This window comes from Rhineura floridana, chromosome 16, assembly GCF_030035675.1.
Source record: "Rhineura floridana isolate rRhiFlo1 chromosome 16, rRhiFlo1.hap2, whole genome shotgun sequence".
Lineage (NCBI taxonomy): Eukaryota > Metazoa > Chordata > Lepidosauria > Squamata > Rhineuridae > Rhineura > Rhineura floridana.
Window position 1 is genome coordinate 18,924,163 of NC_084495.1, and position 23,120 is coordinate 18,947,282.

At 42.4% G+C, this 23,120-nt stretch overlaps 2 protein-coding genes across 4 annotated transcripts in view; one reads left to right on the top strand and one right to left on the bottom strand.

Annotated features, from left to right (window-relative positions):
• The first annotated feature begins 2,304 nt into the window (after window positions 1–2,304).
• Window positions 2,305–22,225, top strand: LOC133371412 (SLAIN motif-containing protein-like). 3 transcript variants are annotated; one of them, XM_061598821.1, is made up of 11 exons: window positions 2,305–2,444; window positions 3,704–3,796; window positions 5,756–5,951; window positions 6,185–6,905; window positions 8,928–9,061; window positions 13,456–13,605; window positions 16,926–17,066; window positions 18,481–18,795; window positions 18,912–19,049; window positions 19,689–20,010; window positions 21,135–22,225. In XM_061598821.1, exons 4-11 carry the CDS (start codon window positions 6,205–6,207, stop codon window positions 21,187–21,189), a joined length of 1,956 nt encoding a protein of 651 aa, XP_061454805.1. In that variant the 5' UTR covers window positions 2,305–2,444; window positions 3,704–3,796; window positions 5,756–5,951; window positions 6,185–6,204; the 3' UTR covers window positions 21,190–22,225. The 3 variants fall into 3 exon arrangements, with proteins under 3 accessions (XP_061454805.1, XP_061454803.1, XP_061454804.1); XM_061598819.1 differs by lacking the exon at window positions 5,756–5,951; XM_061598820.1 differs by lacking the exons at window positions 2,305–2,444; window positions 5,756–5,951 and adding an exon at window positions 2,451–2,713.
• The window catches only part of VAMP7 (vesicle associated membrane protein 7), a 31,340-nt gene continuing 19,637 nt past the window's right edge, over window positions 11,418–23,120 (bottom strand). Inside the window, exon 8 of the mRNA XM_061598823.1 lies at window positions 11,418–11,541. Coding sequence (XP_061454807.1) covers window positions 11,533–11,541 — 9 coding nt within the window. The 3' untranslated portion in view covers window positions 11,418–11,532. The remainder of the gene's footprint in view (window positions 11,542–23,120) is intronic.

Genomic DNA, 23,120 nt, shown 5'->3' on the forward strand with positions numbered 1-23,120 from the left:
TGTGCAGAAAGCTGACTTGAGTTCTTGATTTCATGGTATGTGTGATGTATTTTCTGGTTTTCTGGGGCCAAAGAGGTCTAACACAGTGGTCTTCAACTTTGGGTTCCCAGATGTTGTTAGACTACAACTCCCAGCATCCCTTACAATTGTCTAAGCTGGCTAGGGCTCATGGTAGTTTAGTTCAACAGCATCTGAGGCTCCAAGGTTGAACCACACTTGTCTAAAAGTTCATATGGTGGCACAAAGTAGACCATTGGTTTCAAAAGAGAAGACACATTTCTCATTCTTGTGACTCCTAAGAAAATGTAGTAGTGTGTTATTTTAAAGAGTTGGCAGGCAGCAGCTAAGGGGGTGAGACAATGGAAATTTATAAAATTGTGCACAAAATATAGATTTTTTTCTCTTATAAGATCAGAACTCCCTCCCACACACACACTAGGGATGGGCGAGAAATGCGATTCAGTTCGCATTTCAAGCCAGATCTATCCAATTCACACTTTCCCAAACAATCTGAGAATTGAAACACGGTCATCCTTCAAGATTCACACTTATTCTAATTTTGCAATGCAGTTTGCCAACCAACCAGTGTTTGCAAAAATGTGTATGTTAAGGGAAAGTGTGCATCAAAGTGAATATATGAGTGAAAATAACATACAAAAATGCAATATATTAAGAAATATTGCTTGCAAAAATGTGTACATTAATCAAAACTGCCTATAAAATTGTGTTTATTAGGAGAAATTTGCACTAAAATGCTCATGAATTTTCATGAGGATTTTTTTTAAAAAAAGGAAATTGCTGCAGAAACATGGTGAACTGAATTTAAAACTAGAAAAATGAAAAGCTGAGAGAACTGAAATTGACAGAGCTTTCCATCCCTACTCCCACAACAATTAAATTGATTAGTACTAGCTTCAAGAGAGGAAAAAAGTTCTTTGCACAACACGTTTAACTTAACAGAACTTGCTGTCTGGAGAGCTACTGCCAGTAAGTGTAGACTAGGAGTAGCCAATGTGGTGCCCTTCAGTTGTTTTGGACTACAAGCCCTGCATCCCTGACCCTTGGCTAAGCTGGCTGGGGCTGATGGGAGCTGTAGTCCAAAACATCTGGAGGGCACCATGTTAGCTACTCCTGGTGTAGACAGTACTGAGGTAGATGGACCAATGGTTTGACCAATGATATAAGGCAGTTTCTTTTGTTCCTAAGATATGGCGGTTGTTTCTGGATTTGATTACTTTAAAGAAGGATTAGACATGCTCATAAAGGAGAATTCTACCAACAGTTATTAGCTATGGCTATAAAATGTAGCCTCCAGGTTCAGAGGCAGTATACCTTTGAATAAAAATTGTTGATTGGCAAACAGCAGCATTCATGCTATGTTTGTAGGTTTCCCACCTCCCTGCCATCTGCTCCCAAACCTGACTGGTAGCAGCTCTCCATGATTTCCGAGTGGGGTCCCTCCCAGCCCTACCTGGAGATGCTGGGGACTGAACCCAGGACCTCCTGTGTGCAAAGCAGATGCTTTGAGCAGGTGGCTCCTGGTGTCCTTGGGCAGCTGCTGGGCTCCACTCCAGCACCACATGAGGGCACAGTTGTGATGCCTAGCCTCAGCTACTAGCTGGCTGAACACAGCTACCAGTTAAATTTCCCAGTGTCCCTTGGGGGCATTGTGGAAAATGTAAATGGCAAGTAGACTGAACCAACTACTGTTGCTTAGAGTATTGCTGCCCACCATAGCTGCCAGGGCGTGTCAACAGAGGATCCCCCCAAAAAACCTTGAGCCAAAAGTGTGTGTGTGTGAGACAGAGAGTCATTTTCCTCCACTGATCAAAGCATGTGAGACACACTGTGCATGTCTGGAGATCAGCTTAAATGCAGGTTAGGTTAGCTTCACCCCACCCCACCCCACCCCACCCCACCCGTGAGGAGGAAGAGGTAGAAGCAACAGGAATACAGATCCTGGCCACCTTTCCATCATGTGGCCCGAGAAGGACGCCGGGTCCTATTTCCATGCGGTTTGTTCGCAAGCGGTTTCCATGCAGGTCTTACCCAAGACCTTCCACCCAGCAGAGCAAGCTCCTTGCCTAGATTTTCTTATACCGGTATCGCCTTGAGGTCACCATCGCGCAAGCGCAAAAAAAAAAAGGGTGGCGAGCTCAAGGCGCGCGCCGTTAAGAGGCTTGAGAAGCTGTAGTAGGGCGGGGCTGTGCCTGAAAGGTTCTCTCCCCCACCTACCTCCTCCCACCTTTTTTAAACTCTCCTTCTGATTCGCCCTCGCTTGGCCGCTCTTCCTCCTCCTACGCTTCCTCCCCGTAGATATGCAAACGAGGTTACGAACGTAGCTCTTCTGCCAATCAGCAGCAGCAGCAGCGGAACAGCAGCAACAGCCGCAGCTGGAGAAAGAGAAGAGAGCGATCGCGGGCGCGCGTGCGTGCGTGTGGCAGGTAATGAGCGCGCGGGCGCGGAGGGGAGGAAAGGGGGGCAGGAAAGGCTGGCAACGGTCGCTCGTTGAAACCCAGTTAACCCCTTCGGGGCGGGGCGCCGTGGTGAGCCTGCTTGCTTGCCTGCCCCTTTCGTATCCAACGCCCCCATCTATCCCTTCGTGGTCCCGGTCCCCTGCTGTTGGCCCCCAAGGCCTCTCTCTGTCTCCATCTTCCTTGAAAGGCCGGCTCCCCTCTCTCTATAGGAGGGACTCTTATCCCGGGAGGAGCAGGTGAGGACACCTGACTGAGGCGGGGTGTGTGAGAAAAGGGGGCAGCGTTCCAGTCGTACAGCAGGTTTTCTCTCTCCCTCCAGCCCCCTGTATTTTGGTTAAATTTTCGTATGTGGGGGATGCGTATGTTAGAGGTGTACGTTTGTGTGTTGCTGCTGCTGATAAAAACCCTCCTCTGCCTGACCAGCAACTGCTCCTCTTTCTCCCCCCCTTTCTTTTTAAAAGGGGGATCGCACCTGTCTTCTCTCTTCCTAGGGGAGGCTGCCTTCATGTGCATCCTCTTGAGAAGACCTCCCACCCCCAGTCTCACCCCCATTCTTCATTGCTCTGAAAGGGAGGGGGGAAGGCACCTGTTTCCTAGCCCTTCCCAGGGTGGTCCTGATCCCCATTTACCCCTCTTCTGTCTCCTGAAAAGATTGATACTCTTTTGCCTTCTTTTTTTTTAATGGCTTAAAAATATATATATATTTATATCCTGCCTTTCGGCCGAAGGCCCTCAAGGTGGCTTACAGAAGACCCAAATATCAAAATGCAATATAAGAATACATCAATGAAACAATAAAGCAATACGATGGACAAAATGATTTACAATACGAAGGTTTGTAGGAAGGAAGCAAGATGTTTTGTTTGAGATGGGTAGGTTCTTACCATCTGCCCCTCTTTTTCTCCTAGAACAGGGGCTCTTATCCATGGCCTGGCTTCAAGGGGCCTGTGAACTGGGTGCCAAAACAAACAAAAAATTCCAATGCAATAAAATAAATTGTGTTTATTTATTTATGGGGTTCCATAGCTTTCATCACATCTGCAGAGGGGCTTGTGACCCAGGAAAGGTTAAGAACCACTGTCCCAGAAGGACTCTCCATTTACCTTCCTTAAGCGCAGGGGTCAAGGCTCGACCTAGAAGTTAATTACTTTTGTTGTTTGACCCAGATCCCGCTTCTGGCAGTAACTTGCTCTTTTTGTGTGTGTGGGTGTGTTTTTCCTCCTCAGGGCTTCATGCAACTTCGCTGCTGTCAGCCTGTAAGGTCATCCGTCCTGACTAAGGCGCTGCTCTTTCTCTTCTTCCCTTTGACAGATGCATTGGTAAGAACTTGACTATTCACCTGAAGAACAGAGGGAGATAGATGCTGGGATCTTCACCGGATCTCATGGCCAGTTTGGGGAAAATTGTTACCAGTTTCTGCTTGATTGCAGCAGGCTGTTTAAAAAGAGGACCCTGAAATGGTGGCTGGAAAAAGTTGAATATTATACTTTAATTAGACCTCTTAAAAAAAAAAGTCAGGTCATTATACTCTACTGATCTTTTTTTAAAAAAAGTGAGGTCATGCCACCATACACAGCTTCCTTTTCATTTTTGCTTGATAGAGACCCACTTCTGGTCTAGTCTGGAGGAAAATATGATTTGAAAGGGAAAGTAAAGAAGGTCAGAGCTCTCCAGAATGCTTGGGGGTATTAACAAGCACAATAATGGATTCTCAGGTAGAATGTATATTGCTGATTAGTTATGGTACCACCAAGGCCAAGAGGATGCCAGTGCGGTTAATGAGCAGAGTCAAGGAAGCTATTACAGGTCAGAAGGCTTCTATTTAAAAAATGGAAGACTTGTCCAGATGAAAAGAACAAAAAGGAATACAAACTTTGGAAAAAGAAATGTAAGCAGACAATAAGGGATGCAAAAAAAAATCTGAAGAGCACATTGCAGGATACAAAACAGAATTGCCAGGAGCTCTCTAAAATGGGCAGTAAAATGGCAAAGGTGATTCAGTGTAAACAAATGTATAGAGCGCTGAACTAGATGGACCTGCTCGTGCCCATTAGAATTCATGGCCTGTTGTAAATAATAATTTTCTAAAGTGTGAGTTGTTATTCATGGTCAACCAAGTGTACTGTTTTCTCCTTTTTTCCTTTTTTTCCTCTCTAGAACCATAATTATCTCAGTATCGCTTCTTGCAGTGCTGCTTGCTTTATATTGGATTCAGTTCTATGGTAGTGTGTTTTAGGTTGAAAATTGTTACTGTAAACTGCCCAGAGAGCTTCGGCTATGGGGGGTATACAAATACAATAAATAAATAAATTGGGGCAGGTTTTTCTCCACTCCAGATGAGGCACTTCACTTGCAATTACCCTGAGAGTTTTTGTACAGTAGTTGCTTTAGGAGTTTAGACATCTATTTTGTTTCCCAAGTCTTGTGAATTTGAGCAGAAAAACATATTACATTTAAGACTTGATAGGCTTTTGCAACAGCCTTACTAATATCAGTCCTATTTACCACATTAATAATGGAGAGCAGAGAGGTTTGAATTGTTGCTTTGAGTTTTCTTCATGCCTTTGTTTTTTGGTGTACACCATCTGTAGTTGGTGATGACTTCAATGAAAGTGCATACTTCTTGGCATCACTCAGTACTTTTATGTGGGTCTGTATACTTCTGTACTTTAAAGTTGATTGACAAAGGTGGTTCAATACACACCCTTTCTTGTATCAACATAACCACTCTGTTTGTAGAAAAGTACAGAGCTCTAGACAAGCCAAAAAGGGTTTTGTATTTGTATAATTGTCTTTCCAAAAACAAAATGTACTACATAAGCTGAAAGCCAAGTGTTTGTTCACTGGCTTGTGGCAGGGCAAATTTTAAACATTTTCCCGTTGCTGAAGGGGACAAAAATATAGTAAAAAGCTAGTCAGTTCCATGCATCTTCTTGTAACTGCTGGTGATCCTACATTTCCGTTCAGTGTATGATCACTTGTTATTAAAGCCTGCAGAAATAAGTTTATGGCTTGCTGTTTTTATGTAAATATTTGGGAAGGAAGCAATTCTCTCTCTAGCATTTTCATGATCTGACATTAGCTACTTGGTTGCTCTGTTTCCTGGCTTCAACTTGAAGCCAGTGAATTTCCTGTGTGTGTGTGTTACAAAAATACTAAGCGTCAGAAACTTGATGCTAGCTAGTATTAATTCAAGTTGTACTTGAAATATCAATTTGATAGTAGTTTGTCTTTGGATCTTTCATTTGGCACAAGCTTAGGTAAATATTGCCTTTTAGGGTTTTTCTGCTTAGCTCAGAAGTATTTGGGCACGTCGGAGTTGGCTTTATCCTTTCCGAATTGACCTCACAGATCTAAAGCTGTCTTCCTGAAGCCACTTTTGTGTTGGCAACTGCATGTGGAGTTGGAAGGATTATAGAGCACTCTACTTATTTTGTACATAATTATGGATCTTTGCTTACACACTGAACAAAGGTTAGTTGCCTTTCCCATAGTAGTGATTATGGTTGCTCCTTATATTAGACAAATCTAGTTTATGTCAACGTGTCCACAGTAAGTTACGTGCACTACTGTTGCAGATAAGTGCCTTCAGATTTTACTAAGGCTTGGCTCTGTATACACCATCACCCTGAAGATATTTAATTGTTAGGAGAGCTGGTATATTTGCTTTATTTTTAACATGTATCTTCTGTAATGCCTTTTTCTAGCAAGATTCCTCAGGGATTCCATGAAGATGGTTGTCCCAGGGAGTGCCCCTATAATTCAGCCAGACCACAGTCTTGGAACTGAACTAGGCCGGGGCTCAACAGAGAGCTCTGTGATGGGCCCAGATGCAGCACCAGTGGCTGATCAGGTAGGCCCTGAGCTGGAAGAGGTGCGGAAACTGCAAGAACTTGTGAGGAGACTTGAGCTCCAGAATCAGCAGTTGAGAACTAGAAGCCTCCAAAGTGTGCCGGAGGCAAAAATGCTGAGCCAAGCTGGCGCTGGAGTGGATAATTGCAATTCCAGGTTCAATGGGATGGAAATGAATAATAGCATCAACGCTTTGATGGACAAACAGGAATTGCAGATAGTGGCAGACCTGCACTCTGCACTGAATAAAATGAGGTCAGATGCAGAGGAGAGTGATGAGTTCTTGAAAAAGGATGTAGAGGCCACAGTACAGCACAACTATGCCAGTGGTTGTGGGAAAGAACCTCCCAACTCAAAGCCTGCAAGCAATCCAGAAATGCAGAATAGTGATGCTAACACCAATGACTTCTCTAATTGGGATTGTGACAGCACAGTGCTAGAAGAAGACTTCACCACGGGTATTGATCCAGGACTGAGTGAAGGAGATATAGATGTAGAAGACCTCTTGAAAGAGACAACTCTGGATGAAGTGGAAGTGTTAGAGCTTGAGAATGGCAGTGATGAAGAGGACAGCTGGTAAGTACCTTGAGAATCCTAGGTTGTAGGTTGAAAGGATGCATGTTAACAGAGGACTGGACTAAATTTCTGGAGCAGTTTTTGCATTCTTTTGTTGCTTTTTGAATTGAGATAAAAGAAAAAAGGCCTTCATCTTTGTCCAAAGGAATTAAACCATGATTCTTTGATGTTGTCAGCAAATTTTCCTGAATGTAAACTCAAAGCAAAAATGGATGCTTAGGTGGTCATTGTCCACGCTAACTCTGGAGGCAGACAGGTCAAAATGGGTCTAAGGGAAATATTCATAAAGAAGTCCACAAAAAGTGTGGGGGCCCCCTTCCCCCCCCCGAGGTCACTTAATACAGTAATGTGAATTGATCATATTATAGGTAGATCACTGCTCACACATAGTTAATTGTGAGTGAGGCAGAGGGTTGATTATTATGGACTCTGCCCTCATCAGTTTGAGAGGCAGACATAAACTGAACTGGAAGAGGTTAAGGAGGAATGTTTGCCTCCTATGTGCAGGATGTATTCATTTTTGGGGAGCCAGATTATTTCACACATTAGATTTTGCTGAATATGATGGGATGTTATTTCCAGTTCTGGTTTCTTCCTATGTGTACCAATTACAGCACAAGATTGGTGCATAAATAATGTTGTACGCATAATAAAATGTGTGAAGTGGCCAGCCCTTGTGACATTCAGTGTGTTAAGAGTTTTTGCATAAACAAATACTGGATCAAAGTATTTGATGGAAAGAGATCATGCGTAGCTATTTTTTTCTGACAGGAATATGCTTCCTGTGGAGACATGCACATTTTTAATTGTTTTGGAAGAACTATTTGGGAACTGAATGTTAGTTGTAGAACCTCTTGAATTTATGTGAGAATAGATAACTTTATTTATCTAAAGCTGTTTGTGACTACATCTTAGGAAGCAGTTCATGATTTTGTTGTAGTTTTGAGTAATACGCCAATATCACACAGTTATCTAATAATTTGTGACAGGACCTCATATTTCAGATCATAGTGGGTCTTGCTAATTATTGCTGAAGGGATGTCACATCTGCAACTTTCCAATAAATGTATCTTTTAAACATATGTGCTAGGAAGTTCCATCGACACTTCGTTATGTTCTTCACTAGCAAGCATTTGTGATGTGTGTGACAGGCTTATTGAGAAACTTGAGGCTGAGACAGCATTTCAGCATCAAACAGGACTTAAGCCAGAATCTAGAGATGACTTAAAGCACTGTGGTATACCCCTTTCCTTATATTTTGTCCAATATTTGATAGAATATAGCTTTTTAAATACCATTTGATTGAAATAAAAAGTACATCTGCGTATGTATAGATTAGCACTCCTTTAAAAAATGACCTTGTAAAATTTTATAAGGCTTAAATGACTAATATTTTCCTATTTGGAATAAAATGGAGGATTTCCTCAGTTCTTAAAGCAAGGGCTTGTTTTTGTTCTGTGCTTTCTTTCCCTTTAGTTAAATCAGTGTTTCCCCTCTTTCTTTGGCTAAAGAGCCAGTCTTTCAGAAAATTTAAGCAGTGAAACTTGCATGTTCTTATCCCTTTTCACATTCTTCTTGTATAATCAGTTTTTTCCCTCTATGCAGTACAGCTGAGTAATTTATAACCTTTCCAATTTGGAACGATCAATGTTTCAGAATGGTCTCATTGAGTACTTTACTGAAACATGCATTCAGCATGGCGTATCTGCTCTAACCACAACCAGTATTGCTGCTAGATCTCTTCCTTTGCTGCAGCACTGTTGTCAGTTGGGGAAGCCTGATGACACCCAACAAGCAAGGTATCATTGGAAGAAATAAAATACTAACTTTCTTAACTGACTTTGTAAGCACCTGCTTATTTGTGGTATAATAAATATACTCTATTTGGGGTGCATATATATATATATACATACAGTTGGGTACTTAGCCAGCTTACCCAGTCTGTAAAGTTGGATGGGCTGATACAGTTATTTATTGCAGTTAGTGAATTGGCCTGTTAAACTTTCTGTCCTTCTGCTTAAGGCTATATGTGTCTCCAAGAAAGTCATCAACAGATGCAAAAGAGTCTCCCCTGAAATGGTGCAGGCAGGTGTTGGATCACCCCAGTCCTGAGACAGAGGCAGCTCGCCGTACCTTAATCAACAGACTCGACCAAGGTAGGTAACTGAATTTGTTTGAAAGGGTATTAATAATAATATATTAATTGTTTCTTGAATGGTTGCTGAAAAAAGGGGTCAAAATTCTTATTTTCAGTGAAATTCTATACATGTTTACTCAAAGTCAGTCCAAATGAGTTCACTTGGGCTTACTCCCTTGAAAGTGAATATAGGATTGCAGCCTTGGTTTGTAACAGGAATTATCAAGCAGGTATCTATGGAGGTCAAAACACCTCTGAAATTAAAATTTGGTTGGACAATTCTGCTCCTCCCTCAGTATTTGGAATTTTGTAATTGTGCTTAGCCAAAGAGCTTTGATCTCTTGTTTTGCTCTTTAGCATTTTTTTTGCTGGAGTTTAAGCCACAGTGCATTAGCACTAATGGCTGGGCAGGGTGCCATGGAGATAATCTTCTTAAGCTTGCCTGGTTTATATGATCCTTGGGCTGAGTTGTTATAATCAGTGGATGACTTCTGTGCTCGTGATTATACAAAGCAAACAGCATTATTATTATTATTATTATTATTATTATTGCCTGCCCTTCACCCAAAGCTTCCGGGGCAGGTCACAACAGTTTAAAAATACATAATTAAAAACAGTTAAAAACAACCTAAAATTGCAACGTCACAAAAAATAGGGTGGGTCCTAAAACGTGTCAAAGGCCAGGATAAAGAGGTGCATCTTCAGTATTTGCCAAAAACTGTACAGTGAAATTGCCAGACACACCTTTGTGGGGAGGGAGTTCCACAACTTAAGGGCTGCCACAGAGAATGCCCTCTCCCGAGCCACCACCACCCTGAGCTGAGGATGGCAGAACTGTCAAAAGAATCCCCCTCTGCTGATCTCAAAAGAGAGCCAGTGTGGCATAATGGTTAGAGTGTTGGACTACGACCTGGGAGACCGTGGTTCAAATCCCCACACAGCCATGAAGCTCACTGGGTGACCTTGGGCCAGTCACTGCCTCTCAGCCTCAGAGGGAGGCAATGGTAAACCCCCTCTGAATACCGCTTACCATGAAAACCCTATTCATAGGGTCACCATAAGTCAGGATTGCTTTGAAGGCAGTCCATGTGTCTGCTGATCTCAACACCCAAGAGGGTCTGTAGGGAAGGATGCAGTCTTTCAGATATTTGTGACCTAAGTCGTTTGCAGCTTTAAACACTAACATGAACACCTTGAATTCATCCCAGAAATGAATTGGCAACCAATGCAGCTGTTTTAAAATAGGGGTTATGAGTTTTAAAGGGAACCCTAACCAGTAATCTGGCTGCTGCATTTTGGACCAGTTGAAGTTTCCAAGTTGTCTTCAAGGGCAACCCCACATACAGCACATTGCAATGATTCAGTCTGGAAGTTACCAGAGCATGAAGTTCTTTGGCCAAATAATCTCTGTCCAGAAGGGGCTGAATCTGGTGAACCAGCCAGAGCTGGAAAAAGGCACTCCTAGCCACTGAGGCCACCCAAGCCTCCAGTGACAATGTTGGATCCAGAAGTAAGCTGCAGACCTGCTTCTTCCAAGGGAGTGCAACCCCATCCAGAACAGGCTGTCTCCTCACCTCCTGGACATGAGAACTCTGGACACATAACATCCCTGTCTTTTCAGGATTCAGCCTCAGTTTATTGGCCTACATCCAGCCCATCACTGCCTCCAAGTACTGGTTCAGTACCTCATCCACCTCTTCCGATTCAGGGGGAATAGAGAGGTAGAGCTTGGTGTCATCTGCATATTGATGGCACCTCACTCCAAATCTCCTGATGATAGCCCCCAGTAGTTTCATATAGATGTTAAATAGCATGGGGAAGAAGACGGAATCCTGAGGACACAGGACAGTTCCCATCGTGCTGAGCACTAGCCTGTCATTACTGCTGCTTTTTGGAAATGGCCCTTGAGGTGTAAGTGGAAACACTGAAGTATAGTGCCCCCAGCCCCCACCTCCCTGAAGGATACCGTAGTCAACAGTAATGAAAGCCACTGAGAGATCAAGGAGAATGAGCAGGATTACACTCCTCCTATCTCTCTCCCGACAGATGTCATCAACCAGGATGACCAAGGTGGTTTCAGTGCCGTGGCCAGGCCTGAAGGCATACTGGTACAAATCCAAGTAATCAGTTTCCTCCAAGCATGCTTGAAGCTGCACCTCCACCATCTTCAGATAAAACTTGTAGGGTAGCAGGCAATAAAATAATGAATATATCACCAAAAATCTGCAGAAGCAGCAGTTAAAACAACTGTGTGCTTGATTGAATTATGCGATTTTAAAATATATATTTACTACTGGGACAGGGTAGAATATATATAGAAGTTTATTCCTCTACTTGGAATCAGAATCTGAAAGGTTCTGAGCTTGCGGGCTTTAGAAAGTGGAAGGTTTGCATGTATTTAAACATTCTCAACACCTTTTACACATCAGTTTGTTCCACTGTGTGTCAGTGTCAAAATATCCATCAGTTGCTTCTTCATGATGCAGAAAATCAAGGAATCTGAGATAAAGACAAGCAAGAAGAGTCAGGATGTGGTATACATAGACCTTGCAGACTCCTTAGCTGACTCCTACTCTTAGATTGTGCTCCTGCACCAAATACCTAAAAATGTTATGTGTTCTGCAGGATTTGAAAGTACGTTTAAAACATAAATGTTTTTAGTTTGTTGTTTGTTCAGTTATCAAGTCAAATTGGTAGCATTGCTGTAATTCCTAATGTTTCTAGTTTTGTTCTTTGGTATAAAAGTTGTATCTATGTATTAGGTGGGCTAGCAATAGGTTCTAAAAAGTGCTTTAAAACGTGTTCCACTTCTCCTGAAAAATTTCATAAGAGGGCTGTCCCATTTGATCCAGTTTCCAGTATTTCCAATTTAGGCTTGGGGAAATAGGGGACTCCCCCCCCCATTTTTCCTCAGCCTTCACGCTTCTGTTTTCTACAGGTCTGCTCTTGCACCAAAGCACTGGTATTGTGTTACCCTAAATACAGCCAGCAGAAGAATATAGGCAAGGCTCTGATGACTGGTAGATTGGAGAGATACCTCCAAAGCCCAGTTGTGTCACCTGCTCAGGGAGACAGAAACACAATATAATTCCTATTGCTTGGTGGCCAAATATTAATCTCATTATTTTCAAAATGGCTTTTAATGTGCACTGGGTGAACATTGTAACAATTTTGATTTGAACTATGAAATTAGTCTGTATTCAGACCCTGGAATTAGTAGAAAAGTGTGGGAGATTTTTTTTTTTAAACCCTGAAAATGTCTTGCATTGTTTATGCTTCTACTGCTTCCATTTTGTGGCTGAATAGGTCTCTCTAGAAAGCATTCAGTTAGCTTTGAAAGAATCTAAATGCCCATTGTCTATGAGGTACCATTCTGAGTTGAGGGATTTCAAGGACAAGATGGTTCAGAATAAGGCTTGATTGTTCTCTGAATTAATAATGCCACTTCTCTTTGTACTCTTAGTGTTAACTTGTAGAACTTAGCCACAACTAATGTTGGAAATTCTATCTTTGATTTTAAATGTCTATACCAAAACCTGTGGAGTATTTGTGCTGGGTTTTTATAGCTCTGTCATTTGTGACACTTCTTCAAAAACTACACACTTTAAATGAAAGTATTCTGAGACAACAGTGAGAAGAGGAGGCCAATATTATTTTTCCCCTCCCCAGAAGTACACAGAAGGCAGCATCATGGGACCACTCTGCCTGTATCTGGCTCCAATACCTGCAGGATAGCTGATTAGCATTGATTACCCTTGAGTGTTATAGTTCCTGTTGTGGTCATTGTATATCATAGCAGTGTATCTTGTGCCATATTGGGTGAAGGGAGTAAAACTTTTTTTGTTGCTTGGGGTACCCAGCTACTTGTTAGCGTGCATGTTAATGGCACTGTATCTGCACTAAACTGAGGCTGGCTTTGCTTCTTATTCAGAATTGCTCCAGAAGGATTTTTGTGAATCATTTCAGTTCTCACTTAGAGGTGGGAAATCATGTATCTTCCCCCATGGTGGAGCTATCCTATTTCTCCTGTCTGTCTCTAACCTGGGACTCATGGGAAGAGGAAGCACAATTAGTGTTACACATAATGTAATGCATGACAGATGCCTGAGTTGGGCATTCTAAGTTGAGGCAATTGCATTATTAGCATTGACACTTGCAGGCATGCAGTATTAAGCCAGAGATAGAGGCACAAGGAGAGAACTGACAACTGTCTTCATTTGTTCTAATTGCAGACACTTTAAACTGTCAGTCATAGTGGGAAATCAAATGATTGGTTCGTATTGTGTTCAGGGGGCGAGTGTGTCTGGCATGTAATGCGTGCAAATGTAGTTCTGACATGCACTGTCTCTCCTCCCCTCTGTATTTGTGTTTTAACTTGGTCAAGTTACATGGCTTTCTTGTATTTTTCTCTAGCCAGTAGGTGGAAATCCCTGTATTGCAGTCCACTGGCATCTCCAAGTGTGCATAACTTGAATACAGACACAGGGTCCGGTAGCAATACACTAAACACTCCCGGGCACTACAAATCAACTAACAAACCGCTACTAACTTGTGGCAGCTCAGGTATGGCATGGCATTGGGGTCACTTCAGAGGACTGGAGGTGGGAGATGCATGAGGGTGTGGGGAGGAAGAGGCGAGACTGATCCGTTATCTTCCATCTTAATGCAATTGCGTAGGTTTTTCTTCCTTTTGCCTAATGCATCTTGTTTAGACCTCTTTGCCTGTTTGTGCTAATTCTGGAGAATTTTAAAAGCTCAAAGTAATTTCTTGATAGAAAAGTCCACCTCCCAGCAATCTGAGCGTTTCATTTCCAGAGCGTTTGATTGTTCCTTAAGATAAAGTCCTGATGAAACCTCCTGATGTTTCTTTTCTCTACTGCTTTGACACTGTGGTTTGTGTGAAGACTTGCTGTTATAACTTGCGTGTATGAAAACCATTCTGTGTTTTGTGAGGATTAGCTTGGCATAAAGAAATGGATGTGTGAGTTCTCTGCTTAAACTTGGAAAAACTTTAAATGGCCAAAGTGCTTTCAAAGAGTGGGTGTGACCAGGATGCACTGGTGACAGCAGAGTTAACCAGGCCACTTTCTTACTGCTTGCCATAGGGATAAATCCTCTTAACTTATGCTTGAAATGCTCACTTATTGGAATTTATTTATTAGATTTATATCCTGCCCTTCCTCCCAGCAGGAGCCCAGGGCGGCATTGCTATGCAGTTAGTTTTAGAGTGAAGAACTTTAGTCTAACATTAAAAAAAAGAATGGATTCTTCCATGCTTGACTTTCAACACTCAGGTTCAAATGAGAGGCTGCTGGGATATTTATTGGATGTTTGGGGTGTAGCAGAGGCAGACATCAGGGAATTTATCAACTACTTAAATTGTAACCTCCATTAATATCACTGGGATTTTACCTGTTAAAGCAGCTGTTGGATTGCCTGACTGTTTCTCTTAGAAGGAATGGATGGGTAGCTACTGCAACACTGAAGCAATTGCATTTTGTGGTATTTTTGCTTGCTTCCAAGATGTGGATACCCACATTCCTTTTTCTTTCTCCTTCACTTGAAGCACAGAAAAGATAGCAAAATACCGTGTTCTAGCTGGTGTTACCTCAACTACTTTTTTTTTTAGCTGGCTTGAACTCCAGTTTGGTCAAAAGGCAATATAGAAATCATAGTTTTTGGGTACATACAGAACCCCCAACCTGAATTGCAGCAGTGGGCTAAGGTTAACCCCCCTCTACTCACCATGTCAAGGTCCTGATCTGAGTTGAGCCCACTTATGCCAGCAGTTGACACTTAGAAAGCCAACCATACAACTGCTAATTCTCTGAATGGAGTCTCAAAAATGTAAGAGCAGTTCTGTCTGGTCATACAAAGACCTATCAAGATCAGCATCCTGTTTCCCACTGTGGCCAACCAGATGTCTATGGAAAGTCCACCAGCAAGACATGAAAGCAAGTAGCCCTTTCCTGAAGTTATTCCCTAGCAACAGGTGTTCAGAAGCATGAATTTGTCTAGTCGGTCACCCCAGCATGAGGAAGCAATTTCTGTATTTTAACAATGTGCTGTATTGTTTGTCCTAAATGTCCCATTCAGGCAGTTTAGTCCTGTATTGCTTTATCTTCTGTTGAACCAGCATGACAGCTGCTGTTTGTTCTAAGAATATGAGGGAATTAAGATTGCTGAGGTTAAACTTGAAGGCACATCCTGCCTAGACACACATGAATCCTGTCATATAATTAGCTTAGGTTCTTGGTCTGTGAGTAAGCCCATACTTCCTTGAAGATGTTCCAAGGCTTAGTTAATAGTTATTCACTTGTTTATCTGTGATCAGTAAGAATCTCTTTGGGCAGTCGATCAAGAAAACCTGACAAACACTGGACTATGGTTTTTCCTTTTAGGCCAGAAGATGGGTTAGAAAAAAATATAGGAGGCTGCCTTGTACTGAGAGAGACAGTTGGTCCATCGAGCTCAGTATTGTCTACACTGACAGCAGAGTTTCAGACCAGGAGTCCTTCCCAGCCCTACCTGGAGCTGCTGGGGTTTGAACCTGAGGCTTCCTGCATACAAGCAGATGCTCTACTGCTGAGCTACAGCCCTTCCCCACAAACAAATGAAACTTTGGGGGCTAGTAACTTATTTGCAGTGGAGTTTTTAAAAAATATTGTCAACTATTTATAATGGGTTAAGGCAAAAAGTGCCTCCACCCTGTCCTCCTGAAAGGGTCTTGCAGCAGCAAGCTTGGATCTCAGCCTAAATCCATGCTGTATTCAGTTCAGAAGGGATAATGTAAAGGAGTCCTAGCCTACCTCCAGCAGGAGGATGAGGGAGATTTTGATTGTTGCAATCTTAGGGGGCTTTGAAGTATGAAGATTTGGTGAGCTGGTAGAGCCAGTCCATGTTAAATATCAGTCTGTATGCATTTCCTTAGAAGAGATAGTTTTGCAGAAAACAAATATTGTATGAAAACATTTCACTCTACTTGGGGACAGGGAGAACCCTAACTTCCTTAAAAAAAAAAAATCACTTCATTGTACAATATATGCAGCTATAAGCATTTTGTATTTGGGGAATGGAGGATGATGTACAGTAGGGCTCCGCTTCTCAGTGCCCCACTTCTTGGTGTTCTGATAATACAGCACCAGCGGGGCAATCAGCTGGAGTGGGGGCTGGAGCTCCTCAGGCTCCAGCTGATCTCGCCCCAGGAGGGGAAGATCCTCCTCCTTGGGGGCAATCAGATTCCCACACTCCAGCTGATCTTCTCCTCCGGCATGATCAGTGGGTTAGGTTCCAGACCCCTGCGCTACAGCTGATCTGCTTTTCGGAGGGGGGTCTGGAACCCTACCTGCCATAAGTTAAGAGATTCACTGGATCATGATGGCCTTCATTGTAGCTCCACCCAAACTGCTTCAAAGGCCGTAGTCCCTCTTCTCTCCCTCCTCCCCTTTAAGTCTTGTATGCCATGGTCTTATTTAAATTGCCCTGCGACCCTAGGGTGAAGGGCAGGTTAATAGTAATGTTGTTAGTAGTGGAAGTAGTAGCAGCTGCTAAAAATGTGTAGGTTTTGCCTGGAGGGATGGCCATCGTCTGTGCCCTTTAGGAGATGTCTTGCAGCCGTGTGCTTAAGATGACAACTATTTTAAATTCACACTCTGTACTTCTGTCACTTTTCTATAATCTGGTTACAGAATGAATTTATCTTAGAAATAGTGGCTAGTTAATCCTAAAGGTAAACTTAGATGATTTATAAGGAAGTGTCACTATACTCGGGACTGGACTCGAACAAGGCTGTGTACCCATTATGTTACTGCTTGGATGTGAGTTTTTTAAATACTTTGCAGTCCTCATTTCAGCTTTTCTCTCTTTCCCACTGCTTCCTAAAGGTTATTTGAGCATGCATTCAGCATTGAGCTCTCAGTCTTCTGTTGACAGCGAACTCAGTACTTCAGATGACTCTATCTCGATGGGATACAAACTGCAAGACCTGACAGATGTGCAGGTTATGGCCCGCCTACAGGAAGAAAGTATGTGAAAGCAATTTATTTCCCTATCTACATTAGGACAACATCATCTTCTGCAACAAGAGGTTTTTAAAAACTGTCCAATAGGCCAAAATAAACATTTTATTCTGTTTTCTCTCATTCTACATGACATAAATTACCCACTTAGACTGGGTAGTTGGGTGGTTCTGCTGAATAAACTATATTGACCCCACACAGTGATGTGAACAATATATATGCAAGGATTACTCTTGCTCTGCTGAATGTAGTTTTGGGAACCTGCTTTCAAGCTCATTCATCAAGACCACATTTTCAGGACAGTTTAGCTGATGGTCAGGTACAGGGGTTTGACATAAAAACAGGTTGAAATAGCATATCTCTTCATGGACAAGTGCAGCAAGATTCCACTAGCTTGTGTAGGATATCTGTAGGGTATGATATACAGGTGGAACATTTGATTTCTTACTTCAAACTGTGGGAGAAAGTTGGGGCTTTGGATGCAATATTCCACACCCACAAAGACGTTATATGAGAAATGAAATGTTACTTGAATTTCTTTCTGATAGAGGTCATTTGCATTAAAAAAAGTGATTGAAGGCCAAAAACACTAGTGACAATCTCTCTGAATTTCTTTATGCTGTAAAACAAATACTGAACATGCAAGTCATAGCCAGAAGATATATAAGCTACATCTTTGCAGAGGCTAGGCTGAATCTAATTTCAGAGCTCTGAAGTTACTGAGTAGTCTTGAGGTTAGAGGCATTTAATGATGGGGTGTGAATTAAGACTTTTTCAGTGCAAGAATATGTGCACCTTATCATACATTTAAGATTTTCAGTTGGGCTGTTTTGCTTTGAAGAAACTGTTGCTTGGAAACAAAAGAGCTTGAATTATCCTGTTAGGGGGAAGGAACACAAGCAAAAAGAAACAAGTAGATGGGTTGGGTGGCTGCCTGTTAACAATATTATCCCACTGAAAAGCAATCCAGAACAGCAAAAAAAGTAGGATAAACATGGGTGTTTTTTTAAAAAAAATGTTTTAACAAGAATCTTCATATCCTCCCTAAAACTTAAATATTACAGCAATTCATTTCAAATGATCCCCCACTCTATACCACTCTAAGCCATATGTGTAGCTATATTACAATTTGTGACTAGGTTTAAGTATCGTAAATTGTGAACTTGGTAAAGCTGCAGCACACCTGCTCTGAATATCAAATGCTGAATTATGGCCCTCCACCTCTAGTGTGTGGAACAATATATATGACATTTACTCCACCTTGATTGGGATAAGCAAAATAGGTATTTGGTTTTTGTCTGGTTTAGAAGTCCAGTGGAGGGTCATAATCTGGAAACTTCCAACTAAGATGTGTCAGGCAAAGACTCTAGGAAAAATGGATGAGCAATGACTGTATCCTTTGTGGTTGGCCATCCTTTAGGTCTTCGTCAGGAATGTGCCTCCAGCTCAGCCTCTGTTTCCCGTCGTAGTTCCAGTGCTTCTTTGCATTCCTTGCGCAGAGGCACCTACAGTGACCAGGACTTTGACACGTACAGTTTGGAGGATGAGGATGATGACTGCTCCTTTTCCTATCATAGTAGTCACAGGTACTCACCATCCCCACTGAGCTCACCACGGTGCCAATCTCCATCCACAAACACAGACTTTGGAAGGACAACAAGCACTCGGATTCAGCCCCCACGGAGAACAATGCAAAGTCCCATGCAAGATCGGCTGAAATATTCTGGGAATGAAGGTATGGGATACTCTTGTTGAATCTCATCCAGTTCTAGAGAGTGTGGCTTCAGCAAATGCATAAGTGAATATATGGGAATAGTTCAATTCTTCATTGTTGTTGCATTTCCCTTATAGAGGAGCTACGGCACAGCATGCCTAACCTGGCCAAAACAGGGCTGCGTTCCTTGGAGTCTGTAAGGAACAGCCGAAGCTTGGAGTCAGACTTGCAGGTTCCCAGTAGCCGACTCTCTAGAATCAGTCAGCCATCAGCTAGTAAGTTGGCTTCTCTTTCTTAAATCCAGATAATACAGAGGTACTAGTTGGTTGGCGGTTCTCATGATCTTGCAAGAGCTATGCAGTTTGTTCTAGATGGGGTTGCACTTCTCCTGAAGTAGCTGGTTCACAGTTTGGGTGTGTTCCTGGATTCATCTCTGCTCCTGGATGTGTCAGTTGTAACAATGGAGTGCCTTTCACTAACTTCATCTGGTAAATCAATTGCACTTTTTCCTGGACAAGAATCTCCTCCTTCCATATGAATCTGTTTGAGAACTCTGCTTCACTTGTGAGGCACTTCTCTCTGTCCCTCCAGTGATAGCTGTGGGATGAGAAATAGGGCCATTTCAGCTGTGACATCCACACGATGGAATTGCCTCCTAAGAGAGGTGCATCTGGTCCCTTCATGGTCTGCTTTTAGGACTGCACTGAAATGTCTTTTCCAGTGGGCATTTTTCAGGAAGGATCTTTGATGTCTGCCCTTCATTGTTTTAATTGTCTGGCTTTTTATTTTTTCAGTGTTTTACTTCAGATTTTGTATGCTATCTTGAGTGAACATTTCTTCAGAAAGACAGGGATATAAGTTTTGTAAATATTTCTGTTGCCTCACATGTGTCTTCTGTACCACTTCATTTCAAGGTCTGGCTCCAAGTAAGCTCCGCTATTCTTCTGGTGGTGGGCAGTCCCACTTAACAGTCCGACAGCCAATGAAAGCAGGCTCCTGTGCCAACAGTCTCCTAACACCACGGCAGCCCGTTAGAGCTGCTGGTTTTGCCAATCCTGTAGGCAGAGTCAGAAAGCTACAGTCGTCTACACTGCATCCAGGTCCTACAGGTGGCAGCAGTTCCGTGGCTAGAAGCAATAGTACGGCCACGGGAGCAAAAAATTCCCTGACAAAAGGTAGAATGTCAGTTGGGGGAACATCCTCTCCAAAGAACAAGCTGACCCAGCCAGCCAAGAGGTAAGAGCAAATAGCTTGAAGTGCTAAAGCAAAATGAAGGTGCTCTTGGATTGTTCTCCAACAATTGAGCGACATTCTGTGCTTGTTGCTTGGCTAGGATAGCAATACTGGCTTCCAGCAATATTTCCATTGGAGTCAGGACTCCAGAAGTTTGCTCACCACAAGTACTTAACCACTGTTAGGTAAGAGTGATGAGCCCTAGGCTTTGCCTCAGACCTGGAATGGCAGGGTAGGGCAGAATGATTCGTACCTCTTCCCCAACTGAAAAATTGCTAATAAAATTGCAACTTGATTTGCTCCTTTGCCAGTTCCTTGGAGCATCTGGCAAACACAGACACAACAGAAGTTTCTGCCTTCCCTGTCAAGCTCAGACAGTGAAGGGAGGTTTGTAGGCTTTCCAAATTCCAAAATACCTGCTAGGTGCAAAGCAAGCCACCCCTTCCCCAACTCCAAGCTCAGAGGAGAGAGTGAGATTGTTCCTGACTTCATGCTGTTCGAGATGCAGTGCAAAATCAGGAACAAGGCATGATTTGTGGTTATATGGTCCTGATAACCACAGTTTTTTGGCTGGCCACCAAGGACAGCCAAAATTAGTGGACCCGATTATAGTCGCTCCTCTGTCCCGTGACTTTACCACTGTGAATTGCACATGCAGCATTGCAGGACGCAGCCTGCTTAGACGTAAATCACACCCTTGCCAGAGTGCACCTTTAATTATCTAATTTAAGAGTACTGCTTGATACCTAGTGTTCCTCTTTTGTGGATATAAGGGAAGTATGATACATGGTAGTATGGAAAGTTGTGTCTGTCTATTTTGTTGCATGTCCAGGTTTTGGAAACCCAACATATGGGCATGCAGTAAAACACATAGTAATACTGACCTTTCTTGCAGCTGTATAGAAAATGATCTTTGAAGAAGAGGCCTGTTCACGTTTGGGGGAGAGGCTAGTTTTGTTTGTGCTTGCAGGTTTTTAATATAGCCGAGTATTCAAACATTCAACTTCTTGTTGTAGTTTAGCAACAGATACATCACTTAAGTCTGCTAATCACATACGTTGGCTCTTATTTTGTTACAGTATCATCTGACTATGCATTTAAAGTACTCAATCTGTGTTTCCCAACAGATTTCCAAAGGCCAATGTTTCTGTCGATGACTCTTGGAAAGAAGGGTGTTACTGAGCCAGTGTGAAGAAGCTGATAAACAGTGACCAGTTGATGGGGGGATAGTTGGACAAAAGCCCAGCTGGCTGGGCAGCAAGAGAATCTTAAAATTGCACCTCTCTTCAGTGCCACTGCAGTTGACCAACAGGACACAATATATTTCTGAATCCAGACCACTTCTTGCCTTTGCTTTGTTTCAGTGGTGGAATTGACTGCCTTTTTTGTTCCTGCTATTATATTCTTACTGCTGAGCCCTGATACCAGTAGCGTTTTGTACTTGGAAGGGTAGAAGCCTACCTGATCACACTTGAAGACTTGCTCCTGGTGCCCACAGGGAGGGAAGAGCATGGGATAGAGCTCCTGTGGTATTAAAAACATTTGATTCTGTGGCTATTTTGTTTTGCTAAAGGCATCTGGAGAAGTAGGCATAATTAGAAATCATTCTTTAACAGTGTCACCTGGAGCACCCGAACTTTCCCAGGAAACTCAGAGGTTTTTTACTTGTTCCAAATAGGGGTGTCCTCACAACTTTTATTAGTGCAGAGGCTGAAACAGGTTTTTTAATCATTGATAGTACACTTGACAAATTTGTATCACTTGTTACAGGAGCGTGTCTTAACTTAAGTAGCAGCAATATTTTGAAGACTCTTGTGTGGTCTTGCCTGAAGGGTTGCTATGTACCTTGCAGTGAATTCATGTGTACCTATCTGCTCTTTTCCTTATATTTTATCTGAGCAAGACCTGTCACTGGTGTGGATAGTACCACATCTGAAAGCTGAACATGTTTCTCATCCTGGTCATCTTTACCTAATCTCAGATGCTAAAATCTTCCTTTCTGCTTTTGTACAAATCTTTTTCTATTGTACTTTTTTTAAATGAAGGAACTTAAGCTTTTAAACTAAATCAGTGGCTGCTGGTGCTTGCTAAATACAACACAATCATCATAATTAGGAATGTAAACCAGCCTGCCACCCCTACTTCCTGCCACCAATGTGACTTGATATTGTAGTTAATAAATGTGAAGGGGCTAGTACTACCTTCTCCTAGTCGCAAAGCTGTTTCTCATTCCTTTATTTTTCACAAGGGCATGCATACATGGTGAGGCTGTAACATGCGTTTTTTAAAAGTTCATTGAGGCATGTGAACTCCACTGAAAACACAGAACAAATGACTCTTACATGTGCCTAATTTCATGCATTATGAAACACTTGGAAAATTGGTTTGTTTATGCTGTCCTCTTCCTTGCTGTTAATTTTATCTGCAAATGGTAAAGTCATGTATTAGCAAATGCGCACACACAAAGGGCAGCTTTGGCATTAGTTACATAGCCAATGCCAAAGCTATGGTGCAGGGAAAATGGACTGAATAATGTATTGAAATGGCTCTTGCTTGAGACTTCAGGTCAATGAATACTTAGTAAAGTTCCGATGCTTACATAGTTCCTTTGATCAAGAAATGTTCATGGCACTTAATCATAAAATAGTCTAAGTTACTACTGGACATGATACATGTTTGTGGGTGAGTTTACAGGTCTGCTGCTATAAGAGGATACAAGTAATGCTTGTATAACAACCTCAGTTATTTTAATTACAGATGAATGGTGCTGCTGAAATCACCACGTAAGATGCAAGTGGGATGGGCCAGGAAGTAAACTTCAGCTAGTAATTAACAGCACCAAAGCTGGACTTAGCCTAGCTAACATAACAAAAGCATGCACTTATACCTGAACTGGGGCAGGACATTGTGACCATGTTATGTCACTGTTAAAAGAATTGCACTGGCTGCCAAGCAGCTACTGGGCTACATTCAAGGTGCTGGTTCTGGTCTATAAAGGCCTGTACAACTTAGGACCAGGATACTTATACCCAACTGATAACCGACACAATCTAGAATTGGGCCTTGTCTGTGGCACCTGGAACCTCCATTAAGCAGGAGACAGGCACCATCTC

Coding starts and splice junctions, on each gene's coding strand:
- LOC133371412 (XM_061598821.1), top strand. CDS start 6,205: ATGAAGATGGTTGTCCCAGGGAGTGCCCCTATAATTCAGCCAGACCAC. Junction 9,062..13,455: donor AATCAACAGACTCGACCAAG/GTAGGTAACTGA, acceptor ATTTTTCTCTAG/CCAGTAGGTGGAAATCCCTG. Junction 18,796..18,911: donor GAAATATTCTGGGAATGAAG/GTATGGGATACT, acceptor TTTCCCTTATAG/AGGAGCTACGGCACAGCATG.